This window comes from Radiomyces spectabilis, assembly GCF_025331425.1.
Source record: "Radiomyces spectabilis strain NRRL 2753 chromosome Unknown BYT42scaffold_6, whole genome shotgun sequence".
NCBI lineage: Eukaryota > Fungi > Mucoromycota > Mucoromycetes > Mucorales > Radiomycetaceae > Radiomyces > Radiomyces spectabilis.
The window spans coordinates 757,490-779,108 of NW_026251931.1; the positions used below are offsets into that span (position 1 = coordinate 757,490).

Below are 21,619 nucleotides of genomic sequence, written 5' to 3' on the forward strand. Positions count from 1 at the left end.
CATTGAAATAATTCAATGTCAACTATGAATATTCTTAAATGAAAAATTCTCATTTTTCCCTCAGAGAGTCCTTTTAACTTCGCAAGCAGTCGGCACAGACAATCAACATCTTTCCCTACATAGCCGGTGAGAGGCTGTTTTTTAAAATTTTCAGTAAGAAGGCCTCAATTATGATATCTGACAGTTATTTTTCCATCGTCAAACAGTGTCGTTTTAAAATTCCAGAAACATCTTATGATATCAATATGCATTGATAAATCACGATTTTTTGACAAACAATTGCATGATCATCATGTCTCTTTATTATTTATCACATGTTCGGTTTAAAAAAATACATGAATTTGGGTGCAAGCGGATCAAAGATTAATATTTGTTCTTGTCATCTTCCTCCAAGTAAAAGTTTGGTTCTCTGAATGGTTTCAATCTTCTCGGTTGCAGGTACTAAACATTTAATATCATAACCAGATGGAAATGTGTATTAGGAAAATATTAGAAACACAGTACCACAATTATCGGTAGCATAGAAAGAGTTTTTTCATATTGATAAATAACTAAAAAAAAAAAAGAATATTTGAATCAAAACTCATAATAAATAAAAGATTTTCTGTTCCATCTTAGTATCATAGAGGTCGCCTACAGTTTATATGCTCGAGTTTTGTAGAATAATGGCATCCTAATGCCGAATAAGATTTTTTAGGCTGCCAGTCAGGTAAACTTCCAATGCTCAAAATTCACTTGGTCTAGAGTTACACATCACAGGAACGAAAAAAAAAGGCTTATGCCATCATTGACCTTAGCATGCTGCTTGTTTGGATTTCTACATTGGGAAATCACCAAAAACGGGTTTCCATAAACATTCTTTTATTGCGTAGTTTATTTATGCATAGTACTGCTCATAAATCTCGGCAGCTGCATACAAGATTTCTGCCTTTGAAGTTCGCGATATGAAAGACAGAAAATGATGTTGTGGCCATGTTGCCTTTAGAAGCAAATCTAACAAAAGGTGTAAAGGCATCTGGGAAAAATGGGGTTCCTGTTTAGATTATTGTTATTATCCATGTTTCAAAGCTGAATCAGAAATGACCAAGATGGAGGAGCGTCGGTGATGCTAGTGAGGATGACGGCTTCCCACGTGCAACACCAAGAAAACAGAAAATGGATGCATTACTTAATTTGTGCACCTAGTACAACGGCTTTCTTTTTTCCTATTGGTTAGCTGCAACGTTGGCTTCATCAGCTGCTGAACTCCGGTCATCTGGGAATTTTCGCACGATCGCAAGAAAGTAAACTACACGGTCTTGATTTGTCAAAACCGGTCCTTTACGTCTCGCGGAGTTTGTCGTTACTAAACTGCCCAGAAAGATCCTCGTTGCTTTGGCCGTCTTTCGCCCCTTTGACCCCTTCATGCGTCTAGTAAGGATTAAAAGGTCCGCAAACCTTCATAACAATAAGCTACCTTGGCTATCGTAGATCCTATAGGTATGTTCCCGAGATCTCTGGTGCATGTTCAACCTAGTAAAAATCCGGGGCTTTGGAAGTAGCAACCCAAAAGTCCCATCGATGAAAAAGTTCTCTTAATAGGCTTCTGGTCTGAGGCTAGTAATGACAAATACTAGACAAACTTTCTCATATCGGGCACTTCCTACTCGTCCAACCACCGTCTGATATAACACTTCTTCGGCGGCATCTGATTCAATTTGTCACCGATTTTTTCAACTGAGAAAAAAAAGATATATATAGACCCCCAAGGCCGTGATGCTCGTCGACTGATCCAGTACTTGAATTTTTGTATCTTATTCTTTCTCCCTTTCCCGTTACCTGCACTCTATCATGGCCGCTATTAAAGAAATGAAGACCGTTACTGCTGCAACGAATCAGCAAGTCCATCCCTTTGATCAACTGACCGGTGATGAAATCATGTTGGTCGCTGATATTGTTCGCAAGGAGAAATCCGACATGAACATTATCTTCAATACCATTACTCTCCAAGAACCTCCCAAGTATTTGATGATGTCTTACCTTGGTTGGGATCGCACTCGTCCTCGCATTGAACACGTTGAACGTGAAGCCCTGGTGGTCGCTATTGAGAAGCCTTCCATGCGTTGTTACGAGGCCGTGGTCTCGCTTGACAGCCAGACCGTCAAGTCGTGGTCCTACATGCCCGATGTTCAGCCTATTTTGACCATGGATGATATGTTCGAAGTCGAAGAACTGGTCATCAAGGATCCCCGCGTGCAAGCCGAATGCAGAGAATTGGGTATCCACGACATGTCTCAAGTCTTTGCCGATCCCTGGGCCATTGCCCGCCATGTCACCCACAAGGGTCGCGATAAACGTTTGATGCAGGCATTGATGTATATGCGCACTTGTGAAGACGACAACCAGTATGCCCATCCCTTGGATTTTGTTCCTATCATTGGTAAGTAACAGGTCAAGGGAATGATTTTCGTAGGTGGGACTAGCGTGCTCATGCAATTCGTGCTTTTTTTTTTTATTGTAGATGTGGGTTTGATGAAGGTCATTGATATCGAGCATATCCGTCCCAGAGACAGCAAGTTCACTCGTCCTACTATCCCTCTGCAACAGCACAACTTCCTTCCCGAGTTTGTTGGTGAAGAGAACTTTCGCAAGGATCTGAAGCCTATCATTATTCAACAGCCTCAAGGTGTCTCGTTCACTGTCAAGGGTAATGAGATTGATTGGCAAAAGTGGAACATGCGTATCTCCATGAACTACCGTGAGGGTCTGGTTATCCACAATGTTTCGTACCAGGACGGTCCCGAGAAGCGTCCTCTTTTCTACCGTATCTCCCTTTCCGAAATGGTCGTCCCCTATGCCGACCCTTACGCTCCTCATTACCGTAAGCATGCTTTTGATGTCGGTGAGTACGGTCTTGGCCTTTGCACCAACTCCTTGACCTTGGGCTGCGACTGTCTTGGTTCCATCTACTACTTTGATGCCGTTTTCAACGATCACAACGGCAAGCCTTTCCATGTGCCCAATGCTGTCTGTATGCACGAAGAAGACCACGGTATCTTGTTCAAGCACACCGATTACCGCAACGGTCGTGCCCACACTGTTCGTTCTCGCCGTCTTGTCATTTCCCAAATCGTCACTGGTAAGTTACACAAAAATCCGGAGGGGATTCCAGAGGCCGCTTTTTTTTTCTGGCAGGTGAATTAAGACCCGTTTTTCTTTTTCTAAATAGTGGCCAACTATGATTACGGCTTGTACTACTACTTTTACCAGGATGGTACCTTTGAATATGAAGTCAAGGCTACTGGTGAATTAAATACCCACGTGTTGGCTGAAGACGAAACCCCTGGTGACTATGGTGTTATGGTGGCTCCTCAGATCAATGCTCAGCACCACCAACACTTCTTCACCATGCGTATCGATCCCATGATTGATGGTCTTAATAACTCGGTGGCTCAAGTGGATACCCATCGTTCGCCTTTCCCTACCGGTCACCCAAGAAACGAGTTTGGTAACGGTTTCTTTGCCAAGGAGACCATTTTGAAGGATACGCTTGAAGGTGCCACGAACCCCAACTATGAATCAGCACGATTCTGGAAGATCATCAACGAAAGCCGTGTGCATCCTTACACACGCGCGCCTGTTGGATGGAAGCTGGTATCCCATCATCAGACACCTTTGTTTGCTCAGGATGATTCCATTGTCGGTGAGCGTGCTGGTTTTGCCAAGAAGGCATTATGGGTCACTCCTTATGATGAAAAGCAAATGTTCGCTGGTGGATTTTATTGCAACCAATCAGACGGACGTGATGGTGTTCCTGTGTGGGCCAAGGAACGCAAGCCTATTGACAACCGCGACATCGTGCTCTGGTTCACCTTTGGTATCACTCACTTGCCTCGTGTGGAAGACTTCCCCGTGATGCCCGTGGATATGTGTGGTTTCATCATGAAACCCTTCAACTTCTTCATGGCCAACCCCGGTTTGGATATCGCGCCCACTAACAAAAAGATGAACCAATCTGTTCACGCCAACGCTGACAAAGCCAAAGAAAGCTCATGCTGCCCCGGCAACAAACTCTAAGTTTCTGTACATATTACCCATGCATTTTTCCCTCAATCATAAATAATAAAAACCCGTAATGCAATTTTTATACGAAATTATCATCATTGTCTTTATATTGAACCTTTCTCGGTGACATATCCGTACAAATTGCAATGCATATAAATACTCTCTTGCGTCATATGTCAGGCTATGTGAACAATATATCATATGAACAGGGTGACATAGGCTCCAGTTCATCAATTGCAGGCATAGTGAGGAAAACAGTATCATTTGGCGAGATCAAACAGTCAAAAGTCGTGACTACAATGTGAACAAAACAAATTGTAAAACGCCTGGTCTCACCTGTCCAAACTATTCGTTTCAAATACTTCTTCTAAGACAATTTATTTCTGTTGTTATGTGAATGCTATAGGATTCTTAAACCATAGATGCCACAGGGAAAATACTCATGTTGCGCAAGGGTTACTCGCGAGTAAAGTCAATAGTGCAAGACTTGGAATTACACTACAAACATCAGATAGGTTGGGCTCAACTTACCTGCCATCTTTATTGTGTATTGATAAGTAACCGATCCATCCCGCCCTCGTTTTGCTGAATGTTCGCAATTTACTCCTGCGGCGGAGAATGGATTGATCCAAAATCGGGTCCTCCTTCTCGATGGAGACTCTATTCGGAATACTTCGTTTCTCAGGAACTTTTCAGCGATCATGCCTGACGATGAAATACTACAAAAAATATGGAAACTCACTAATGAACTAGCATCACAGCAACAGACGAATCAAGAGATGGCTTCCGACATTCGGTCTCAATTATCCGACTTGAAGGTTCACCTCATCCACACAGTTATTGACGGTAGACGAGACACTGATTTATGCATTCGATTACTTGAGTAGCAACGAGCCAATGCTTTGCAGACCACCAAAGGTATTGGTTAGTCTCTTCAAGAATCCCATAAATTGTGACAAAATGGGAGCTTGATACTGACTTTTTCCTTTCACTGGAAATTATGATGAACCTTTAGAGCAGGAGAACGTGAACTCTTCAATGTTCAATCACTTGGAGCAAGACGTCTCAGCCGATCTTGCTGTGGCCTGTATTCTAGCCAAGCATAACGACCTGTTACAACAGCACCAAACGGTGATGACCCATAATGAGGAGCTTCAAGCAGAAAACTACGAGCTGAAAACCTTGCTGAGGGAATACGAAGCCGGCTTGGAAACCGTTGCCTCGAAACTGAGGAATTACGGGGTGCGTAGTCTACTTTTATGCAGTCAGAAATGCGTCTGTCTAACATAAATCATAGGGCAATTTTATGAATAATCAACTACGTATGCGTCGAGAGTATGAGGCGCTCTTGGATGCGGAAAAGGTATGGACGACATGAACAAACAGTGTGGAATGATCGGTAATGATGGGTTGCGAAAAAACAGGGCACAACATCGGCATTATTCATCGAGAATACCATGTTGCAGAATCAATTGCAACAGCTAGCAGTAGCTGTACGCCAGGCCTATGACAGCGATGTTCCAGAAAAAGACAATACTTTAGTGGCACAATTAAAGGCGGAAAATGCAGCATTACGACAACTTTTAAGCATATCAGAGACATCGGACAAAGCTGAATCATCCCCATCACATTCAGCTGCGCTTCCGGATGAGTAGCATCATACCCACAGCATGACCTTAATCTTTAACAACACCTTATTATTTCATTTCTTTTCTACACAATAAAGTACCTTTGGGAAAAGGTACACTCTAAATATCCGCATTCATATGCTTTATAGCCTTATGTTTTCCAAAAAAAAATGTCACATTCTAATATACAAAAGATAAAAAAAAAAAAAAAAAAAAAAAATTTCTATGAAAATTGAACAGGGTCGTCCTGGGATGCCCACCACTGAATAGCGCTCATGACTCTAATTTTCCACCAAGCACCGCCGTGGACGATATCCTTGTTCTTGAGACACGACTTGATCGTCTCTACCGGAAGGTCCTTTCCAAGGTCGTATTCAACTTTGTATTTCGCTACCATGTTGCTCTTGGTATCGTTGAGGGTGGCAATGTCTTCCTGGTCGACCTCCGTCTCCAACATGTTGAAAATGGTCCAAACTCGCCCTTTCTTGAGCAGCCATGGTGAAATAACAAATCGATAGGGGCGATTCACAAAGGATAACCTCATTTCAATGCTCGGTGAATGGTTCGTTAAACCGAGCCCAACTCGTGGCGATTTGTAGATTTCAAATTCGGACGCTTTTCGTTTGACGCCACTGTGAATCGTTTTTTTCGGAGCCAAATAGAAGCGGCTTTCCTCCGCATACGACCAGCCAGGATGATCATGCCAGTGGCTTTCCACAAGATTCTTGATCGAGGATTCGCCCAAAACAGACAGGATTTCATTCACCACCAGACTGGGTCCTTCGATAAGCTGGCCTGTCGACTCGTTTTGGATAGCCCGAATCAACATACCGCCTGCACTGCCCTCTTTGGCATCGCCTACCGTGATATCAACCCCTTTACGACTGCCGCCACGGAATCCATGGGATAAACCGACATGATGAAAGAACCATGCACCGCTTCGTTTTTGCAGAGGATGCCCGTGACAGAAAGGATCGGCGTGAAAGTGTTCCGGTTGCGTTTTCAAGTAGCCTTCCACCTCCAACATGTTGTACCGGTTCTCCCCAATGCATAAATCGTAGTCAAGCAGCATGGCGCTTGCAATTCGATCGAAATGGGCCTGATAATACTGATCCGCAGTGTCTGCGTCTGTAATCAAAGGTATCTGAAATAGGTGCTTCAGCTCATTGTCAATTTTGGATTGATCGTTCAATGCAGGCATGGAGAGTTCACCAAAGATTGGTTTTTCGATTGACAATGGCTGCGGCCTCTGGGTATTCAAATAGCTTCGTGACTTGACAAATGGACCAATCAGTGCAATAGTGTCAGTAACGCAACCAATGGCATGAAGAACGACTTCCAATCAAATTTGAGCAAGCGATCGGGGGCCATGGCCGTATACACTGGACTGTCCCCGGATTCAGACGAGCTGATGCCGGTGAAAAGCATGACATTGGGGGTTCCGTCCTTTGGAATATGGCGTATGGTATTGGTTGTTGCTATTGCTAAGATACGTCGTTTGACCTCCTGAGCAGTGATATTCTCGGCTGCAAACATCAAAGCAGCTACTCCGCTAACATGCGGACAGCTAAATGAAGTGCCACTCGACGCCTTTTTGGTGTCTTTTTCACTCGATGCGTTATCAGATACCACATTCACACCAGGTGCAAAGATGTCCACGCACGGACCGCGATTGCTAAATTGGGCCATGACATCCTCTTTATCGGTTGATCCGACGGTGATACTGGACGGTGAACTGGCAGGACTAAAATGGCAAGCATTCTTCATTTCAAAATTAACATGGATCAGCAGATAAAGCTCTTTCTGTAAAAAAGGATTTTTCAGCTTACCACATCGTCGTTTTCACCCTCATGATTACCGGCGGCGGACTGTAAAATTACGCATGGTCAATGATCCGTCTGCCCCTGTCATCATCTTGTAGGATCAATCAAAATGTTAGTTCGCTTACGGTAATCAGCAACCCTGCTCTGGTAAGGGATTCGATGGCTTCATTCAGAGCAACGCTTTTGCTTGTCAAAACGGATAAACTGGAATTGGCAATACAAGGAGAAACACAGTTGGTATCGGAGCCAGCGTTGTCATCGGAGAATTCTTTCTAATCTGATATGGAAATCACTGGGCACTTACTTGACAATGGATTTTCGTCCAGACCGTTCTGCGGCCAACTTGATAAAGTGTAGGCCTCTCAGAATTTCCGCCACCGTGCCGGCCGCTTTGGCGTTGAGCGTTTTTACCGCAATAATGTGCGCTTTCTTTGCAACCCCGTTTTGAGTGCCAGCTGCAATGCCAGCTACAAATGTGCCGTGACCATTCGTATCGGTGTCAGGTTCATCAATCGTTGTAATACCCCAGTACGCTCTACCACGCAGATCCTCATGATCTATGTTAACGCCACTAGTAATGATAAAACAATGAGATGGATTGCTATTCCGAGAATCTTGGCATTTTTTTTCTTTTCACCATCAAGCACCCACCTATCAACGATATAAATGTCAACGCCTTCACCTGCAGTGTCCGGATAGGTAAAGGTAGAGCCTAGAGGTAGGTTGCGTTGAGCAATACGAGCCAGACCCTGGACCATGCAAAAAAAAAGAAATTAATTAGAATGATTCAACGCATAAAAAGTGATATTTTTATTGATTCATTCTCAGTACCCAATTTGCCACATGATCTTGTGAAGCAAGATGCGAAGCAGCAGGCGTGGAAAAAGAGGGAGAAGAAGAAGATGGATCAGTATTTAGGTTTACTTGGGCTGCATGAACTAATCGATTCTGTTCAATCGAAGCACAATCGGGATGGTCTTTCAGTAGTTGCCGTTGTTCCGGTGATGGTGCTTCGTTGACGACGATGTGCAGGTTATCGTCAAAAGTCATCACCGAGACTGGATCGTTGTGAAGTGGGATTTGTCCTCCCCGAAATCGCAATTTATCCAGGAAGTGTGAAGAAGGCAGATTGGTAAAAACACCAATATCATACGACGTTGTGCTGCCCTTGTTTTCCGTCGTATCTTGGCCGATCACTAAGGAATAGTAAAAGGGTAATATCCACCAATATAATTTCATCTTGACGCAAAATTCAGTTGAACAAAATGAAAGAGTCAAGTGAGAGGAAAACGATCACTTATATCCTATTCATACCCATCTGCATCTTCGTTAGTTCCGCTTGTTGAAAGTGAAACCCATGTCCCTTTTGGCTTGCTTTGTTTTCCAATTTTTTTTTTTTTTTCATGTCACCAGAAGCTTTCGATATCTCTCAGCTTTATTGAGCCATTATAAGAAAGCATTTTCTATACAAGTCAGACTATCTATTGTGGGAGGGTGTTTTTGTTTTTTTCTTTTTTCAGGAGGTTAATGGATAATATATAGTTAGCCAAGGAATTTTTCTTTTTTTTTTTTTAGTTGGCTTGAGGATAAACGGTGGCGGAGGCAACGGGGGCAGCAGCTTCAACATCAGCAAGATCTCGTCGTCTGAGAGGTGCGTTGGCAGGAATCGTGGTGGTAAAGGTGGAAAATGAGGTACTGCGAAGAGTGTTGAGAACGCTAAGAATACCGTGGTCGATGACAATGCTTGACAGATTGGGCACTGTGCCCTTTACTGCAACAACAAAAAAAATATAAATCCCTGATATTAGTTTTTCATGGTTTGTAAGCTCTTTGAAATAGCTTTGTCATCAACAACGTACCAAGGTTCTCTTGGGTACGGACGGTGGCTGCGTAGACAGTAGAGTATCTTGTGACAGTTTCGGTGGCGGTGCTGACGACACCGACTAAAGCTTCGACGACAGGCGTTCCATTGACAATGCGAGTGCGGGTAGTGTAAACTGAGGGGGCGGCCTCCTGAGCAGCCACTGTGGCAATGAAGAAGGCAGCAACGACAGATGCAATGAATTTCATGGGATAAATGAAGCTGGTTAAAGCAAAGCCGTTTCTTTGCAACGAATGAATCCCTCAGCTTTTATAAAATCTTAACACCCGAGTATTTCAGAATGGACGATGGAGCATTCCCAGCACGTCTTTCAATCCTCATTCTGCCCACATGCCATGCTATTATCCACTTAGAAGAATTTCAGACGGAAACTTGATACTCTCATCTCAAACCTCCTCATGCATATTTTGTATGCATCCTCACACACTTTACTGCTTTTTTCTCCTGAAGAATTATCCTCTTGCTCATTTTACTGCGCTAAATGACGCCTTGAGAAAGCAGGACCGTTGGCCATCCCGATCATGGACGATCATAATTTTTTGTCGTAATTTTTTTTTATAATGTTTGCTTTGTACATCCCATTACAGTTTGGACCAACAATGGCTCTTCATCAGTCTATCTCTATGAAAAAAAAAAATAAAAAAAAATTTAAAGCAGAATTGCTCCATGTGCGGGCGCTTATCTTTGAAAGAGATGACATCGTAATAACTCCGCAACCACCCAACAGTTCAAACTATTGCCAAGCAACCGGTATCGCTGACCAATGGTCACAGAAGATGGAAACTCAAGGTACGGTTGTACCGTAGGTCCGATAAACGGCCGGCAGCCACCCATCACGGATGTCGTGTTACTGATCACACCTTCATGATACTTTTCAAGGGGAAAGGCATGTAGACGGGCAATTTCCGTAGGCGTTAAAAATCGGAGACCGAGCTCCGTCAACGACTCTGAGTTGCTCCAGTCGTATTCGGTGATCTAGGCAAAGTTGGGCATTCACACTTCCGTTGCTTCATTGATTTTTTGCTGTCCCTTCTTACCTCCAGCTTTTTCGTTTGCATCATCGATCCACTCGTCATGATATGATGTGAGCCGTACGACTAGACATCCATTGCGTTAACTTTTTACCCTCTTTACCTCCTCTGCCATTCTACACTAAATTTCTCGTGCTCAGATTAATTTTACCTTGGTGACACAAGACGTTTTTCGAGAATCCGGTCGAACGATATCCAAACGGAAATTATGCAATCGCTTCAGATCTTTGAAAGGTACTTTGTATCGCTCATCGTCATCCGCTTCTGGTTGCAAAAATATCGACAACTCTGGTAGCTCAAAGTGCGCTTCCTCGGAGAAAGGCCAAGTTGTGTTAATGGTGCACCGATCGACATAACTGTCAGAAACGTCGTTTTTCGCTTGCGTGTTATGACAACGTCGCGCGGTGAGATAGTATCGGAGACGATGATTAGGTATGCCAAACTGGATGGGTGACAAAAGACATTCGTGGATCTCGTAACCAAGGGCATCCAACTGTTCCACCAGTTTGCGTCTTGATTGCGATGATTCGAAATTCTTGACATTTTCGAGGAACAGGTATCTGGGCGGATCAGCAAGACGTGGAAGCAGATCAATCAAATGCATCAATGGTTTGGCACGGGGATCGTCGCAATCCTTTTCGCGGCCGCCTTGTGTATAAGGCTACCGTACTGCTGTGGTTAATGGCAATCTTTAGCTTACAGCTGCAGCAGCACCTACTTGACACGGAGGGCTCAAAAGCCAGCAGTCAGCTTTGTATCTATTGGCCAATGAATAAATAACGTCAATATCCACGGCCCTATTCTCCTGCTTACTTCGCAATGTCATTGGGTGTTAACCGTTCAATCGTTTTCTAAAATAGAGTGTGAGATCCGGATGTGATGAGTTGAATGAAAACAGAATAAATTACATTCAACGGCTTCTTTTTAAAGTTGTGTTCGTACACTTTGTTAGCGATCTCATTGACGTCAAAGGCGGCAATGACTTGGGCGTCCACGCCAGCAATGTTGACTGCATAATGCTATAGTACAGTAAGCAAAGAGGAGCTCAATCTTTATAAGATATCTTTTCTGCTTTACCAAACCGCCAATGCCCGAAAAGAACTCAAGACATCGGATGGAATCGCTCATGATCTAGACAAGTCGAGATCTGACCTTGGCACAACCAAATCATTTTTGTTATGGCGCGGTTTGAAAAAAGGTCGGGAGATTTGTGAAAAAATTCAGCCATGCATCAGCGGCGGATATCAAGCATGTCTTCCCAAGAAGACCAACGAATACTACTGATGGAATTGATAAATGCGCTGCATATGCTGTAAACGAGTTACAATAAATCAAATGATACTGTTCATCAATTTACCATGCACAATTGATTTTTCGTTAGCGATTAATGGGTAGTGAAAACGAAAAATAAAGCATTGTTATTTGCAAGTGATCTATTATACATATCCAACCAGTGCAAGCATATCACAAGTACAATAGCTACTATACTACACTATACAGTCACCAGAAGCGGAACTTGGGCCAATGGAACGCTCCATACAATAAGGGCAAGAGGCAGACAGCGACGGAGGATGATGGATGACAAGCAAAATGATAACCGAAAAAAGGGAAAATAGAAACTTACCATTTCACAGCAACCGGCTCGAATTGTCTGCCTACAAAAAGGTCAGCTACCGCCCCCACCATTCCTTCTCCTCCACACACACCCCCACACAACTCCCATACCTTCCTCTCCACCTCATCCACCTCATCCCAAATCCCCACTTTCACGTTCATTTCCAATTTTTTTCCATTTTCCTCTTCCTTTGTCGGCCAAAGTTTTTTTTTTCCCTGGCGGTGCTTTTTTTTTACTGCAGGCAATGCCATTTTTTTTTCTTCCTCCCTCCTCGCGTTTTGTCCGCCTGGTCTATTTTTTGCAGTGTCTTTCTTTTAACCCACACACTTCATTTACCTTACTTCACTTACCTCATATTGCACCGCCAAGAGTTGCTGTACCACCGACACTGCCAAAGAGATTTAGCTGACCTACTGTAAAATGAAGACCAAGTCAGTAAAAGGATGCTCTGAAACGGATGTAGCAAAAAAAAAAAAGTGCTATCAATGCTTGTCATCCATCATCTCTCAGTTGGTAGCTAAAAGAGAAAAAAAAAAAAAAACGCGCTTTTTTCGGCTTATCATTCATCGTTTTCCGTCATTGTTTGAAAGTAAATTTTTTCATATGAAGTTTGCTCCTGTACATTCCATAGTGTCGATAACGTCCTATCCCTCTTTTTTACAACGAACGGCCCAAATTTGGCTACCGTCGATTTTTGATCTGGGTCCTCGGTTACCAAAAAGGCACGTCTAGCAAAATCAATCGTTCTAACGAGCTCCCATATCGATGAAAAAAGATGCGGAAAGTGGGGAACCCATCATTATTTTGAGCAAGGGAAACGATGGTGAAAATAAAGTGCCACATTGTAAAGAGGCCATGAAAATGGAGTAACCAGATCCATGCGTAAAATAAACTTTGTGTAGTTCTTCGAATGTTTGTGCTAGTTGCTTCTTGTAAATGTAAAGCTGGTGCGTATGCTCTCTTCTCTAAAAAGTGGTTACGATATGCACATAGAATGGAGCCTTACTCCATAAAATTTCTAGTGAGCATATCCTTTATGATAATTTATTGTTTGATTAAAGGTAATCGTGGGATCCGTTATCTTTGCTCGAAATTGCTCAAAGGCTGAAGCAACCAACGCAGCTTTAAATTTTTCGCTGCGGCCTTCCATTTTGCATGAACAGCCAAGCCATCTACGAAAACGTGTCACAGAGAACTTCCTGGTAAAAAAAGGGAGGGAAAAGCGCCCGAGAAATTGATCTACTTTAAACGATCAGCCATGGCCAAAGCAAAGAAAGCCACCATCAAATTTCAAAAGAATAAGCTCAAGCAGACGGTAGAGCGACGGAAGAAAAATACCAAATTCAAGCAGCAAGTAGCTCGCCGTCAAGCTCGACGCAATCGCGGCCCAGACAAAACCGCAGGTACAAACCGACTCATCCTTGTTAGAGCCCATGGACCCTATTTAAACCATTCTTGTATTCTAGCATCAGCTGAACCAAAGGGAGAGACAGCAGAACAAAAGGACTCTGAAGAAACAACGTGAGTTGAAGGCGAAAAATAACACCTTAAACGGTAGATCGCTAACTGTTTTGTAATAGCGATGACCAAGGCGACGTGAGCGCCTTTTTCGCAGGCTATGTGCTCGATCCCGAAGAATCGCTCGATCTCAACAACGATATAGAAGCCGATTTAAATGCTTTGGATCAGTTTACTGCGGTTGTCGATGACGAGATTATGGAGACCGATGAAGTGAAAGCAGAGACTAACGATGCTCAACCGGAATCGGAGGACGATGAGGAGGAAGACGACGAGGATATGGAGGAGGAAGAGGAGGAACTAATGGAAAGCAATGACGAACTCGAGGACGATGAGAGTGAAGAAGACGACGACGCTAATGGGGAAATCGTGACGATGGACATGTTCCGAAATTGGTCTCGTGAAGCTGATCAAAAATCACCTCAAGCGTTGAAGAGACTTTTGTTGGCGTTTAGAGCGATTGCCAGATCAGATGAGGATATTGAAGAACCATCGTATCGTATAAGCAGTCATAAAGGTAATATTGAAAGCCCTGATGACAATAGTCAGCATCAATATACTTATGTAACGTGTTGCTCCTTTTAATCCAGTGTACAACAAGTTGATCCGTAAAACGTTTGAAGTCACGTACGCCATCTTGAGTCAACATATCGTGTTGTCGAAAAAACATAACCATCCGAGCAAAACGAAATACTGGCCAAAAATTGCACCTGTGGTGGAGCTTTATCTGAATAATGCCACACGTCTCTTGAAAGACTTCGACCAGGACGACATGATCCAGTGGGCTGTGAGTCACTTGCAACCGCTTGCCACGTACTTTGGATATTTCCAAAAGGCGTCAACAGAATACCTGCGTGTCTTGCTGGATCGTTGGGCCGACACAACGTTGTCTTCCGAAACACGTCAAAAGGTATACCAGACGATTCGTGACTTTGCTGCTACGGCCATCGATGCGGAAAAAAAGAGCTACCTCGGTCATGTGCTGAAAGGCTCTTACCTCGTGTTCGCGCGACGGGCGGTCAAGATCAATGCGGCCAGCTTACCGGTCGTTCAGCAAATGTTGGAGGAAGCCGCCGACTTTTACACCATCGACACCAAGAACAGTGCCGTGCATGCTCAGGTGTATGTCCGTCAACTCGCGACCCATCTGAAGAATGCGAAAAAGGCATCTACCATCGACAGTTTCAAGGCGATTTATACCTGGCAATTTATCAATTGTCTTGAATTCTGGGGCAATGTTTTAAGCGTTACATGCGATCCTGTTTCTGGTGCTCAGTCACCGATGCAGGCCATTGTGTATCCGTTGATCGAAGTGGCACTGCACACATTGAGGTAAAAGCGCTAGACAACGTGGACAGGGAGGATAAAAAAATGTAGTGTATTGATGGTTTTTGTTTGTTAGACTGAATCCCACTGCTCAATTTTTACCTTTACGCATTCACATTCTCAAGATGTTGACAAATATCATTGATGCCACCGGTTACTATATTCCATTGGCTCCTCATCTTTTCGAGATCTTCGGAAACGATATCTTCAAGAGCCAGCCTGATGTCGCGTCCCTCGAACCGTTTGACTGGGATTTGCACTTGAAGACCCCGAAAGAGTACATGCATACCAAAGTGTACCAAGATGCGGTATTCAAGGCCGTTTACGATGGTCTGGTTGATTTCTATGCCTGTTTTGGTTTATCCGTTGCGTTCCCGGAACTAGCCATTCCCGCCATTGACAAGGTAACCTATTCACGCGGAGAATGTTCGAAGAAAGTACGATATTGATCTTTTTATTTTTCTTGTGTCCCTATAGTTGAAAGATCAGCAGCAGAGAATGAAAGGCACGCGGTTTGCAAAATCGTTGCGAGCGCTGATTGAGAAATTGGAAACACACAAGAACTACATTGAGCAAAAACGGGCACCGATAGAGTACACAGCATCCAAGGTGGACGACGTCTTATCATTCTTAAGAAACGTGCAATTCGAACAAACCCCCTTGGGTAACTTTTTAAAACGAAGAAACGCATAAGAAAACCACATGTATTTGAACAATAGATCTTCACACAGCGAAAAAGCAAAAAAAAGAAAAACACCTGTAATATGATTTGGCATTTTGACTCTTTTTTTCAATGTAATTTTTTTATTTATTTTGGGATGCTGCTTTACTTGTTGTATCATCGTAACATTAATCGATCTCGATCACTTGACATGGTCATTTCGGCCCTATCATACATTGAAATGAGCCCACAAAGTCAAAAACTCATTCCTCTTGTTATCACTCCACTTTTTACCTGTTGAGTTTGACCATGGTATCTGCGGGGATCTTGAATTGAATCATACCGACAAAAGCCAACACCACGCGTACATTCTCTTCAATTCGTGAAATTTCTTGAACGATCAAGGGCCGTAGTGCAGCCTGCGAGATGTAAGAGTGCCAAATCTTGTACAGCATATCCATGACCATCAAAAGGACATCGGGAATATTTTTCGCCACCATTTCTTCAAACATGATAAACTGATCGGCGGCCTGCTGTACTTGGCCTCGGTCGTCGTTGAGAGGCACGACACCGCACTGTCGAATCAGCTGCAACGCTTGCTCATATTGTCCGGCATGATACAGGGCCCGACATTGCACAAAGTAGGCCAGCACGCGGAGCGTTCTCTTCTTTGATTCCTTTATCACTTCACTGATGTGCTGCTGCTCTCCGTAATGGCGAAGTGTGTCGGTAGAGAACTTGATGACAGCATCACACGTTTCCTGCGAAGGTTGCGGCTGTTCCAAAACGTCGCACAACTGCTTGTTGAGAATATCGACGACTTGATCGTAATCGGAAGCTAATTCAAACACATAGATCGCTTCGCTGTAACGGCTATTCTGACGATACCGATCGGCCACCGGAACCAGGATCCGTTTGATGAGTTCCTTTTCGCTGCTGATACCGATGAGAGACTTGTACTGATCTAAAAGTCCCGCCTGTCGCCCCAAGCTGGAGCTGGTGGTACCAAGAATTTCTTTGAAATCTTTGCTTGTGTATGATAATTCGCGAATGTACGAGTGACACAGGGCGGTGACCGCATCTCGAGGATCGATAGGATGGCGCGTGCATAATGTGATGAGATATAAATAGTGTAGGGTTGCTTGTACATTGCCGAGGTCGAATTTGGATAGATACTGATAAATGAGCGGGGCAAAATCTAATTGTGCATTGCCATCTTCCTTCACCGAAACTGAACCCATACGCAATAAGTTACCGACAGTGCACACAAGTCTAATTCGAAATACACTTACACAAATCGTCTTTGGCGGGAGCAGGGTCAGCATTCGTGTTCAAGAGCCCATGGTAAACTAATGCGATGGCAAAGTGAACAGCTTCCACCTGCGCGGTCGGTTTACTATATAAGTAGTGGATCGCCTAATCATTCATTTAGTACCATGATTTAATATAAAATTTGACTGTTTGCTTGGAAGCCGTCTTACCCGTTCAAACTGGAGTGTACATAATAAGACCTTAAAGTACACCCATGGATTGCTATTCTGGGCTTCAAACGGCTGTGGTCCGTTTTCGACAATGAGCGCTTGCAAGTCGCGCAACTGGTAACGCTCATAACCAAATTCTTCCGCATTTTTTTCGCGAATCAGCGTAAGCTGTGTAGACATTAGCCCAGTTAGTTTCAGTAACATGAAAACGCACGGGTCGAAACGGCGACAAGGTTACCTGTAACCACAAATAATCTTCAGTAGTTCGGGTCACTTCCAAGTTTTTCTTGTTGAGTTCGCATCGTCCAATGATTTTGAATACGGCCTGCTTGTAAGGATCCACGGTATTTTGACCGTAAGCAAATTGCTGATACTGCGTCACTACCGCGTCTCGCGATTTTTTGCTTAGACTATGGGGCCAAATGAGTCATCGATTGATCATATCGTTGCATTGGTAAAGTTCCTCACCATTGGTCTGCGCTATTGACATATTCTTGTAAAGAGGTGATCAACAATGGGCAGTCGCTAAAATTCGCATAGGTTTCTGTAATGTATTTTAGCGCGGATTTGGGTCGGCCACACCGTAAAAGCAAATAAACCAGCAGCCAAATGGGCATATCATTGACAATCTAGTACCTTTGAGTGAGTATCAAGGTTGTCGCATTGGGATGTTGATGGTGGAGTTGCTTTTTACCTCTAGTCGAGCGTCGATCCAATTATTGTGGTATTTATACATGAGGTTGATGTAAGCCTGTAAGCGATGGGTAAAGGACGATAGACCACCTATTTGTGCTTTGTGTGCGTATTTAACCAGTGTCTGATCAATATGCTTGACGCACCTGCAAAGAAAAAGACAGTTAATATCACCCATAACTCAAGGATCCAACGTAAATACTCACTGATTCTCGAGCCACTTTTTAGAAGCCGCCAACAAGCGTTGCATTTTGCTGGTGGAATCGATCGGCTGACGTGATGAATTTCCTCCTGTCTGTTGTGGCAAACTGGGCGGGTCCATTTCCTTTGAAATCTCGGCCACAAGCTGCCAGGCATCCTGTTCTCTGTCCTGTTCCTGTAAAAATAAAAGCATGAGTAAACATCAAAGAAAGCGACCTGACGTAGGTTTCGACGTACCCTGCTGACCGCTGTCTCGGCGGACGTCAACTTCTGCAAGCTCTCCACTAAAGGAAATCGTTGACCCTGCAGTCGTGCTTGATTAAGGTCGGCAACAACGGGTGTATATTGTGATACGCGTCTTTGCAGCGCTTGACGATCAGCGGGTGACTGTAGATCGATAAAGGTGGGAAATGAAGGTGAGCTTTTGGCCTTGCAATCATTCATCAAAACACGCTCCACATACCAGTGCGCTAATATCATTCTTTGGTATCGGGCGGCTAGCCTCCGGTGTCGTTATTTCATCCTTCTTTACAATAAGCTGCTGTTCCAGGTCTTTCCAATCACGGTTCGTGCACTGCTTGACGAGCGCTTCAAAGTCTTGATTTGTCTAACACATAGAAAAAACGCAATAAGCGAATCAAGGTCGTGCCATTGAAAAAAAGAAAAAACGATCGATCGTTCCGTACTTGTTGTCTGTCACTCTCAATAATGTCGATAATGTTGTTTTCGTGGACTTGTTGAAGAAATTTCTACAAGCAAGTGAAAGCAATGAGCACAAAAAACTAGAGTTAATGGTGCTGTATATATTTACTTCGACATCGGTGGTTTTAATAATCTCCACGGGTTCGCAGACAATCGCCGTGTCGCTAATGGCGTTCAAATTTTGGGAAAATTCCTGACTATTGATGCCATTCTGCTCCAAGAGATAAGCTCTACGCCAAAGGGTTTAGCGATCGGAAACGCGTAGGTCAAAGAGCTGACGTGTCACTTACGCTTGTGCGTAGAGTTCCTGATTATGGTTCGTTTTGGCTCCCAGTGCCTGTTGCTCGGCTTCGATCTGCTGCAGACCACGCTCTAGCAGCGGAAACGACCGAGAATGCGAAGACGGTACAAGAAGTTTTGAATTCTCGTACAGTTGCTTGAATGTAATGTCGACCGTCATAAAGGATTCCGAGAACGTCGTTTTGCAAGTGCCTTCTTTTTTTTCCTTTTAAATTCGTTGCCTCGCATGCAATAAGAAATTCATTCCGTGACTGTCTTTTTGACAGCCTGGCTGACCCATTCTGTAAGAGTCAACCCAATGCAACCACTTATCCTCAGATACCAACACAACGAATTGCCAAGCTTGATCGTAGGCAGCAGCTGTAACTAAATTATGTTTGGCAATTGCCATTATCCAGCCAGCATAGAGTGCGAGCCGTGGTTATTGACTTGGCGCTCGACCTCTCGCTTGCACAAAAGCTTCAGGAGGCAGTAGCGTAGCCAACGTTGCAAACTTACATTTATTGAATTATCTGCACATTATTTTTTGAAATAAAACTCTCCTCAGACATTCATACCAGTATACCAAAGAAAGCATTGCAACCAAGAAGGACAGTGTTCTTTTAGGCCAAAATAAAATCGGGCACAAAAAAAACCAACATATAAGGCTACCCGTATAAACTACAAAATGACCACGACAAAGTACCTGCAACTCAATCGTCGAAGATGCATACGCTATCAAGTGTTCTGTCGTTACAACACCTCTTAGACCGGTAACCCCACCTTGAGCTCCTCAACCAATATAAAAAATGGATTTACTGATTTCCCGAAATGGCAAGTATTTCTGTGACGCGTAAAACACGTGAAAGGTCACAACTTTTGGATTCCCTGATTCTGCTTTTTCGTCGCGAATTTTAACCTTTCCTTGTTCATTTGGCTCAACTCTTTGGCTAATTCTGTACATCTCTTCAACTGATGAACTATCCAAAGAAACCGATCAGGGTAGCTTCCATAAAGTAGGCTGGTTGAACTAGTTGATCTGAATGTGTTCTTGTCGTAGATTTATTCCAAGGCAGACTTGGCGAAAGAAATGAAGCGAGCAGAGGCTCTTTTCAAGCAGGCAGAAACGGATCAGACTTGGGAAGCCTTTGACAGAGCTCTTCAAAACATCGCTTTGTGGGCTGAGCAAGATCGCGTGCATGAATACGCCGGCTTTGTGGATCATATGAAAGCACTTCAGCGACCCATTATCAGAGCTGTATGTATTTCTTTTCAAAAAAGCCCTTTATCCGATCAGAACCGCTAAAGCTTTCACTTTTTATTTATAGATGACAACCGATCGAACCCGATTATCGGGTACAGCTATTGATTTGCTCAAGAAACTGTCCAGTGCGATGGAAGGAGACTATGAAAAGATCCATGACCTGTTTGCTCCCACCTTACTGCGTCTTTTCGCTCGCACCAACAAAGTGACCAATATGCGATCATTGGAATGTTACAAAGCCGTGATTGAAAATTCCAAAATTCCAAAATCGATTCCCCGTCTTTGCGACAGTCTCCTCCGTAAGGATCCCAACAAATCCGTTCGAAAATGTGTCAACGAGTGCCTGGCCAAACTCCTCCAGGTCAACGCTCCACGCGACGTCCAACGTTACGCCAAAAATATTGAAAGCGCTCTCATGACCGCCGCTGTCGATCCCGCTGCCGAAGTACGAAATGCAGCACGGCTATTCTACGCAAGCTTTTGTGAAAAGTTACCGCAACGATCTGCGACCTTTAACGCCAAACTTCCCGCCGACGTACGCAAATCGCTCGCCGCCACCCCCAACCCCGCCAAAGGATCAACCGCTCACGCAAATACCACCGCTGCCAAGGCAGTGAAACCAAACACTCATGTTACGGCTGGACCCAAACCTACCACTGCTCCAATTTCGGAACGATCACGTAACCATCCCGCCAATAAGGAGAACATCCCCTCTACATCCGCAGAAACCCTTCATCCCGAGTCGGAACCAACCTCCTCCGTCTCACATAGTCGAGCAACTAACGACGAGCAAACACCAGCTTATCCAACCTCTTCACCTCTTCTCACCAATGCAGTTACCACCGGTGACGTGCAACCACCCACTTCGGTTGTACACAGCTCGCAAGAATCAAAAGACGCCGATACAGCAACTACGGGCTCATCCCCTGATACCACAGAAACGGGCATTAGCACCGCCATTGATATTCCTTTCGTACCGTCTCCTGCTTGCGACAGTCAAAACGAGCTTGCTTCCAATCTTCATACGTCGTTGTCAACAGAAACGGAAAATAAGCTACCCTTCGGATCCCCTGTCTTCCAAGCTACCGCATCTCAAGAAATGAACGAATTCATACCATCCACAGCAGTGATTGGTGGAATCGACAAGGCAACAGATACAGACTCACCTGTTCAAAAAGGAACCAAACGATCCGATGATGCGATCTCCCAAAATGATGAAGAGAACAGAAAACGGCAAAAAATCACCGATACCAATGACGGTGAAAGAAGCGAACATAGTCAACAGTGCGAACGTAGTGAACATAGTGAAAAAAGCGAACCAAGCCAAGTGATTGAGAAAAGCAGCGACAAGGTAGACGAACGGCCTTATAAATACTTTCATCGGCGAACATACCGTATAGGCCGCTGCACCACGAACACCATTACGGGCGAGACTACGACAAGGCCACCACAAATCTTGAAACGAGCGGCC

At 44.0% G+C, this 21,619-nt stretch overlaps 9 protein-coding genes across 9 annotated transcripts; 4 read left to right on the plus strand and 5 right to left on the minus strand.

Moving 5' to 3' along the window:
- Positions 1 to 1,848: 1,848 nt before the first annotated feature.
- On the plus strand, positions 1,849 to 4,056 carry BYT42DRAFT_495888 (copper amine oxidase; the record flags this gene model as incomplete). The annotated part of the gene is made up of 3 exons (XM_051564387.1): positions 1,849 to 2,419; positions 2,501 to 3,118; positions 3,209 to 4,056. The coding sequence occupies 3 exons, from the start codon at positions 1,849 to 1,851 to the stop codon at positions 4,054 to 4,056; spliced, it is 2,037 nt and encodes a 678-aa protein (XP_051423668.1).
- Positions 4,057 to 4,374: 318 nt separating this feature from the next.
- BYT42DRAFT_568409 (uncharacterized protein) lies at positions 4,375 to 5,804 on the plus strand. The gene is made up of 4 exons (XM_051568171.1): positions 4,375 to 4,862; positions 4,932 to 4,962; positions 5,060 to 5,286; positions 5,342 to 5,804. Exons 1-4 carry the CDS (start codon positions 4,746 to 4,748, stop codon positions 5,420 to 5,422), a joined length of 456 nt encoding a protein of 151 aa, XP_051423669.1. The 5' UTR covers positions 4,375 to 4,745; the 3' UTR covers positions 5,423 to 5,804.
- Positions 5,805 to 5,895: 91 nt separating this feature from the next.
- On the minus strand, positions 5,896 to 6,873 carry BYT42DRAFT_613641 (uncharacterized protein; the record flags this gene model as incomplete). The annotated part of the gene is made up of 1 exon (XM_051571765.1): positions 5,896 to 6,873. The coding sequence occupies one exon, from the start codon at positions 6,871 to 6,873 to the stop codon at positions 5,896 to 5,898; it is 978 nt and encodes a 325-aa protein (XP_051423670.1).
- Positions 6,874 to 6,884: 11 nt separating this feature from the next.
- BYT42DRAFT_322678 (peptidase S8/S53 domain-containing protein) lies at positions 6,885 to 8,779 on the minus strand. The gene is made up of 6 exons (XM_051563021.1): positions 8,327 to 8,779; positions 8,147 to 8,244; positions 7,800 to 8,066; positions 7,621 to 7,699; positions 7,502 to 7,540; positions 6,885 to 7,433 (listed from the first exon to the last, which is right to left on the minus strand). Exons 1-6 carry the CDS (start codon positions 8,732 to 8,734, stop codon positions 6,963 to 6,965), a joined length of 1,362 nt encoding a protein of 453 aa, XP_051423671.1. The 5' UTR covers positions 8,735 to 8,779; the 3' UTR covers positions 6,885 to 6,962.
- A 287-nt stretch (positions 8,780 to 9,066) lies between these two features.
- Positions 9,067 to 9,565, minus strand: BYT42DRAFT_545695 (uncharacterized protein; the record flags this gene model as incomplete). Its single annotated transcript, XM_051565829.1, has 2 exons — positions 9,067 to 9,266; positions 9,355 to 9,565. The coding sequence occupies 2 exons, from the start codon at positions 9,563 to 9,565 to the stop codon at positions 9,067 to 9,069; spliced, it is 411 nt and encodes a 136-aa protein (XP_051423672.1).
- Positions 9,566 to 9,911: 346 nt separating this feature from the next.
- Positions 9,912 to 11,560, minus strand: BYT42DRAFT_568415 (S-adenosyl-L-methionine-dependent methyltransferase). Its single transcript, XM_051568172.1, has 7 exons — positions 11,486 to 11,560; positions 11,317 to 11,427; positions 11,222 to 11,259; positions 11,127 to 11,166; positions 10,560 to 11,069; positions 10,415 to 10,474; positions 9,912 to 10,352 (listed from the first exon to the last, which is right to left on the minus strand). The coding sequence occupies exons 1-7, from the start codon at positions 11,534 to 11,536 to the stop codon at positions 10,056 to 10,058; spliced, it is 1,107 nt and encodes a 368-aa protein (XP_051423673.1). The 5' UTR covers positions 11,537 to 11,560; the 3' UTR covers positions 9,912 to 10,055.
- Positions 11,561 to 13,281: 1,721 nt separating this feature from the next.
- Positions 13,282 to 15,316, plus strand: BYT42DRAFT_593490 (Noc2p family-domain-containing protein; the record flags this gene model as incomplete). Its single annotated transcript, XM_051570704.1, has 5 exons — positions 13,282 to 13,426; positions 13,490 to 13,544; positions 13,604 to 14,035; positions 14,184 to 14,873; positions 14,944 to 15,316. The coding sequence occupies 5 exons, from the start codon at positions 13,282 to 13,284 to the stop codon at positions 15,314 to 15,316; spliced, it is 1,695 nt and encodes a 564-aa protein (XP_051423674.1).
- Positions 15,317 to 15,649: 333 nt separating this feature from the next.
- On the minus strand, positions 15,650 to 19,096 carry BYT42DRAFT_514567 (Nup93/Nic96-domain-containing protein). Its single transcript, XM_051565197.1, has 13 exons — positions 18,896 to 19,096; positions 18,715 to 18,835; positions 18,590 to 18,652; positions 18,367 to 18,510; positions 18,141 to 18,290; positions 17,909 to 18,078; positions 17,704 to 17,848; positions 17,478 to 17,638; positions 17,248 to 17,419; positions 17,010 to 17,177; positions 16,821 to 16,944; positions 15,823 to 16,759; positions 15,650 to 15,754 (listed from the first exon to the last, which is right to left on the minus strand). Exons 1-13 carry the CDS (start codon positions 19,063 to 19,065, stop codon positions 15,706 to 15,708), a joined length of 2,574 nt encoding a protein of 857 aa, XP_051423675.1. The 5' UTR covers positions 19,066 to 19,096; the 3' UTR covers positions 15,650 to 15,705.
- An 878-nt stretch (positions 19,097 to 19,974) lies between these two features.
- BYT42DRAFT_496425 (clasp N-terminal domain-containing protein) lies at positions 19,975 to 20,701 on the plus strand (the record flags this gene model as incomplete). The annotated part of the gene is made up of 2 exons (XM_051564417.1): positions 19,975 to 20,142; positions 20,213 to 20,701. Coding segments are annotated over 2 exons (657 nt in total), but the record flags the coding sequence as incomplete, so codon positions are not given.
- Positions 20,702 to 21,619: the final 918 nt, after the last annotated feature.

What these genes read in the sequence shown, in the direction of transcription:
- BYT42DRAFT_514567 (XM_051565197.1), bottom strand. Translation starts at nt 19,065, where the DNA reads ATGACGGTCGACATTACATTCAAGCAACTGTACGAGAATTCAAAACTT. An exon ending in AAAAAGTGGCTCGAGAATCA is followed by an intron (nt 17,849 to 17,908) that starts GTGAGTATTTAC and finishes TTTTCTTTGCAG; the next exon opens with GTGCGTCAAGCATATTGATC. An exon ending in GGATCGACGCTCGACTAGAG is followed by an intron (nt 17,639 to 17,703) that starts GTAAAAAGCAAC and finishes CAAAGGTACTAG; the next exon opens with ATTGTCAATGATATGCCCAT.
- BYT42DRAFT_568409 (XM_051568171.1), top strand. Translation starts at nt 4,746, where the DNA reads ATGCCTGACGATGAAATACTACAAAAAATATGGAAACTCACTAATGAA. An exon ending in CTCAATTATCCGACTTGAAG is followed by an intron (nt 4,863 to 4,931) that starts GTTCACCTCATC and finishes TTACTTGAGTAG; the next exon opens with CAACGAGCCAATGCTTTGCA. An exon ending in CGAAACTGAGGAATTACGGG is followed by an intron (nt 5,287 to 5,341) that starts GTGCGTAGTCTA and finishes CATAAATCATAG; the next exon opens with GGCAATTTTATGAATAATCA.
- BYT42DRAFT_568415 (XM_051568172.1), bottom strand. Translation starts at nt 11,536, where the DNA reads ATGAGCGATTCCATCCGATGTCTTGAGTTCTTTTCGGGCATTGGCGGT. An exon ending in ACACCCAATGACATTGCGAA is followed by an intron (nt 11,167 to 11,221) that starts GTAAGCAGGAGA and finishes ATTGGCCAATAG; the next exon opens with ATACAAAGCTGACTGCTGGC. An exon ending in AAACGTCTTGTGTCACCAAG is followed by an intron (nt 10,475 to 10,559) that starts GTAAAATTAATC and finishes ATGGATGTCTAG; the next exon opens with TCGTACGGCTCACATCATAT.
- BYT42DRAFT_322678 (XM_051563021.1), bottom strand. Translation starts at nt 8,734, where the DNA reads ATGAAATTATATTGGTGGATATTACCCTTTTACTATTCCTTAGTGATC. An exon ending in GACATTTATATCGTTGATAG is followed by an intron (nt 8,067 to 8,146) that starts GTGGGTGCTTGA and finishes TATCATTACTAG; the next exon opens with TGGCGTTAACATAGATCATG. An exon ending in GGACGAAAATCCATTGTCAA is followed by an intron (nt 7,700 to 7,799) that starts GTAAGTGCCCAG and finishes TGCCAATTCCAG; the next exon opens with TTTATCCGTTTTGACAAGCA.